General features: G+C 40.5%; 1 protein-coding gene across 1 annotated transcript in view; it reads right to left on the reverse strand.

Moving 5' to 3' along the window:
* Nucleotides 1-4,657, reverse strand: part of LOC101857728 (techylectin-5B) — an 8,805-nt gene extending 4,148 nt beyond the window's left edge. Inside the window, exons 1-2 of the mRNA XM_035970745.1 lie at nucleotides 4,646-4,657; nucleotides 4,205-4,432 (exon numbers count right to left, since the gene is read on the reverse strand). Coding sequence (XP_035826638.1) covers nucleotides 4,205-4,432; nucleotides 4,646-4,657 — 240 coding nt within the window. The remainder of the gene's footprint in view (nucleotides 1-4,204; nucleotides 4,433-4,645) is intronic.
* Between the last annotated feature and the right edge of the window lie 85 nt (nucleotides 4,658-4,742).

Genomic DNA, 4,742 nt, shown 5'->3' on the forward strand with positions numbered 1-4,742 from the left:
TTGCTTACAAGGGTGGATTAATGAAACTTCCAAATATTATTATGGTAAGGTATCAAGGTAAGGAGGCTCTGGTTTAACGTCCATCTCCGATATAACAGAGTCATGTGGGTGGACGTATGCTGCGACTACTACCTTTCAATAAAAAGAGTGACACTCATATTGAGGATAATAAACGGAACTAATACAACGAGCAGCCATGTCTGCAGCGACAAGAACATCAGCATGGACAACAGCAGCGGCGCTCAGTTCTGTCACATAAGATTAGATTGATAATGAAAATAATTATTATGTTCGGAAGGAAATTACCTTTTTTGTCAGCTGGTGGATTTTCTCCAGCCCAAACCAGAAGTTTCCAGACAGGTCTCCGAAACCGTTCTTGTAGTCCACCCAGCCCCGGAAAAAGTCCACGTCGGCCGAGGTACGCCTCTGTACACATGACAGAACATTATGAAACTTTATTAGGCATGTTATCATGAAATATGCTAACTAAACCACTCTATTTGTTGGAAATAAAATTGATCTTGTAAAGATTATAATGTGACTTTTGATTTGTTTTTAAAAAATTAATTATAATTTTTCAACGTTATTAAAATGTATAACCTTTGGTCTCCAGGCACACATAAAGTTTTATTTATTGTTGTGAAATTACGGCAAATCTTCATTCCAGTGTGTCCTGTGATGGTATTTTTAAAACCACAATGCTAAAGTTTAGGGTATGCGATGCGATTCTCTAATTTAGGATTACTGAAATGGCAGAAACTTTTTAGAAATACAACCATATGTGAGACATCTTGGTGAAATCATGCGCTCGTCAAAATAGTGAAATTGAAGAAAAAGGCACTTTCCCACCAGTTTGGCAACTTTTATCAAATTTTTGAGGGATTTTTTTGGGGGTTCAACACCTTTCGTGTCCATATAAAAACACATTTCCATTAGTGAATTTCACAAAAAGGGTTGATTAAAGGCACAAAATATGTAATTTTATCGTTTTCAATTACTCTCCGTCTATTGAAATTGTCAAACTTTGTCCTGCCAATTTCAACACTGAAACCGGGCGACCCTTCTTCCTTCAAACGCAAATATCTTGACTTTTATTCAAGAGGGATGGGTATTTTTTCATAGAAAGCAACACAAATAAACATGCTTTAAGATTATACCAATAACTCCAAATCCCTGATTCCACCGCGTCTTGACACATATGCCCTAGCGAGGTAATACCTGAGTCTTGGGTAATACTTGCACCATACGTAGACTTATTATATATACTGTCTGGGACGTCACAGAACTAACGTGTTCCGCCTCTTGTTATCTCACCTGGACCACGATCCAGCCTCCGTTGTCTGTCTCAGTGTCACAGACGACTTGCATGCCGTTAGAAAGGGTGACCACTGGCCGGGGGGCTTGAATCGTGACGTCAGCACACGTATTGGTCTGGGAAAAAACACCACAGAGAAAGAGTTTGATACACGGCTGTAGAAAATGTCGAGGGGAAGTTGGTTTGGCGTTACACAACGCTAGTGGTGCTGAAAAACATCCGTCAGTGGGGCAGGCAATTTTTCAAGTTATCACTCAGTCAGTTTTCTTGTTTATCACTCAATCAGTGCTCTTGTTTATCACTCAGTCAGAGCCCTCTAGTTTATCAATTGACTATACAGTTTCAGTCCCACATGTTCAAAACAACTTCAGTGAAGTACGTGGCGGGAAATACGGACCTATGTCAGACTCACATGGGACTGGGAAGTGGGCCTAAAACATTTCTCTCCTGAGTTGACAATCAGGTTGTAATTCATGTAACTCTGAGGGGAGCTCATTCAATTCAAGGTCAGAACATTTGAAAATTATACTTACAGTTTATGGTCTGAGGTACTCTCTCTTCAATACTTTCTCTTAAATAGAAATAGATAGATAGATAGATAGAGAGAGAGAGAGAGAGAGAGGGGAGAGAGAGAGAGAGAGAGAGAGAGAGAGAGAGAGAGAGAGAGAGAGAGAAAGAGAGAGAGAGAGAGAGAGAGAGAAAGAGAGAGAGAGAGAGAGAGAGAGAGAAAGAGAGAATTGTGGAAGAGAGACTTGTTGGGAATCATAGATCAATATTCATTATTCAATATAAAAGGAGACTGGTCCTTCATGCAGTGATAAAGGAATAATTATGTTCGTGTTATTTCTGGACAGGAAACTCGTAAGTAAAACTTTTCCCGTCAATATTGGAGGTCAAAGACTACGAGAGATTTTTACCTGCAACTTGGTCTTTGTAGCACTCAGCTTGCGCTCAAAACCTGCTTCTAGAGCCTCAATCATCGCTGTGACGTTCCCGAGAATGCATGTTTCCAGTTGTACAAACTTCATTTCATTTTGTTCAAAAGTCGCAGTGACGTTGCCAAGAATGCGTTCTTCCAGTTGTACAGACGCTAGTTTGTTCTGCTCCATGATCGTCTCCACATTTTCCAGAATCTGGCGTTTCTGGGACAGCATCTGATGTGGACACTCTTTCTTGTTCTCCTCTACTGTGTGGCTAAGGATCTGCAGTGTGACGTCACTTATAAGAGTTTTGAAGATTATTATAACGACAATCAGAGAAAGTTTCCTATTCCCGAGAGAAATGTCTACTTCTCACTGTGACCCCTAGGCTCACCCTGATATCGTGCAATTGATCAAATAGTTCAAGAAGGTGGGTGACTGTGGCGTGGGGGGTGGGGGGGGGGTTTTTTTTACCAAAATTAGCAATCTTTTTTGCTTCATAACATTCTTTGTTAAAACAACGTCAATAACGTGGCAAAAGGAAAGCCTGTAGGTGTTGTCAGTCGCCTGGAGATTAATTGTTTTTTAGACTCTCTTGGCTTTTTTCATCGACCTCACGCTCTGTGGCGGAAAGGAAGATTGTAATAGCATGGGTTCTTTCTTCTTTCAAGTCTGCAATTTTACTTGCCAGGAGAAGGTTTCCAATTTTAATTCCCATTTTGGTAAAGAACCGAGCCAATAAAAACAGCTCCTTCTTGTCTTCTTCTTCTTCTTCTTCTTCTTCTTCTTCTTCTTCTTCTTCTTCTTCTTCTTCTTCTTCTTCTTCTTCTTCTTCTTCTTCTTCTTCTTCTTCTTCTTCTTCTTCTTCTTCTTCTTCTTCTTCTTCTTCTTCTTCTTCTTCTTCTTCTTCTTCTTCTTCTTCTTCTTCTTCTTCTTCTTCTTCTTCTTCTTCTTCTTCTTCTTCTTCGTCTTCTTCTTCTTCTTCGTCTTCTTCTTCTTCTTCTTCTTCTATCATTTTGTCCTACCTAAGTAACATATAATAACTTTCCAGCTCAACGGAAGTGGGAGAAATATGAGCAGAATGAAATGTTTACTCGCACTCTTACTACTTAGATGGTCATTCCTTCTGGACACCATACAATAATATATTAAAAATAATAATAATAATAATAATAATAATAATAATAATAATAATAATAATAATGATAATGACAATAATTCGTCGATCATAGGCTGAGCATGACTTTTAACGTCCAAATAGAAGGGATAAGTCATAGATGTTGCTAGTGACCGCAGTGGCTACTGTCTATAATAATGATAATGACAATAATTCGTCGATCATATGCTGAGCATGACTTTTAACGTCCAAATAGAAGGGATAAGTCATAGATGTTGCTGGTGACTGCAGTGGCTACTGTCTGTTGTACGCCAGTATAATGATATAGACAAGTAAACATCCGCAGAGACGTGGCTCAAGGTACGCCTAATGATTCTTTTCCCTCCCTCGCCAGTATCAAACCTCACCGCTGTCAACACTGACCCTGTGGACAAGGTCAAGGACAAACATAGCGTGGAAGATGACGTCAGGTTACGAGGTTCCTTTTCTTGGCTTCTCAATCTTACACAAACCTGGGATGGAAATAGAGGGTGGTGGAAGGGGTGGGGGGTGCTCTGGTGGGGGAAAGATTTTGCTGCTCTTTCTGGAAAAGACAATATTTCCTGGCAAATATTAATTACTCCTCAATATTAGGGAACAATTCTATGAGACAGCTAGACAAGCCAGTGGGAACAATACTATGAGACAGCTACTGCCGCAGAGCACTACAACAATGACAATAACGAAAACAACAACAATAGCAACAACAACAACAACAACAACAACAACAACAACAACAACAACAACAACACTACCACCACCACCAACAACAACAATGACAACAACAACAACAACAACAATAGAGATTCTCACCTGTAGCTGGCTCTTCCACTTGCTCTCAAAACTCTCTCGCAGAGACTCGACGGTCGCGGTGACGTTTTGTAGAAGGTTCTCTTTTTGCTGCGCACACTGTCTCTTGCCTTCTTCCGCCGTGGTTGTCACGTGCTCCAGAATGGTTTCCCTCTGAGATCGCAGTCGCTGGAGGTAATCGTTCTTGTTCTCCTCCACAATGCTGCTAAGGATCTGCAGTGTGACGTTACTCTTACGGAATATGAACGTGGGTAAGCTTGTGTGTGTGAATGTGTGTGAGTGTGTGTGTGTGTCTGTGTGTGTATGTGTGAGTGTGAGTGTGTGTGTGTGTATGTGTGAGTGTCCATGTGTGTGTGTTTGTGTGTGTGTGTCTGTGTGTGTGTGTGTGTGTTTGTGTGTGTGTGTGTGTGTGTGTGTGTGTTATTGCACCAAGGAAATGCTAACGTAAGTGTACATAATCGCCGGGGTTGTAGAGTACTTTCCTTCAACCCCAAAAATTAATAATACAATTGGTGTAGTTCACAAGCAAGAACACACACAT

The sequence above is a fragment of the Aplysia californica genome, unplaced genomic scaffold, assembly GCF_000002075.1.
Source record: "Aplysia californica isolate F4 #8 unplaced genomic scaffold, AplCal3.0 scaffold00315, whole genome shotgun sequence".
NCBI classification, from domain to species: domain Eukaryota; kingdom Metazoa; phylum Mollusca; class Gastropoda; order Aplysiida; family Aplysiidae; genus Aplysia; species Aplysia californica.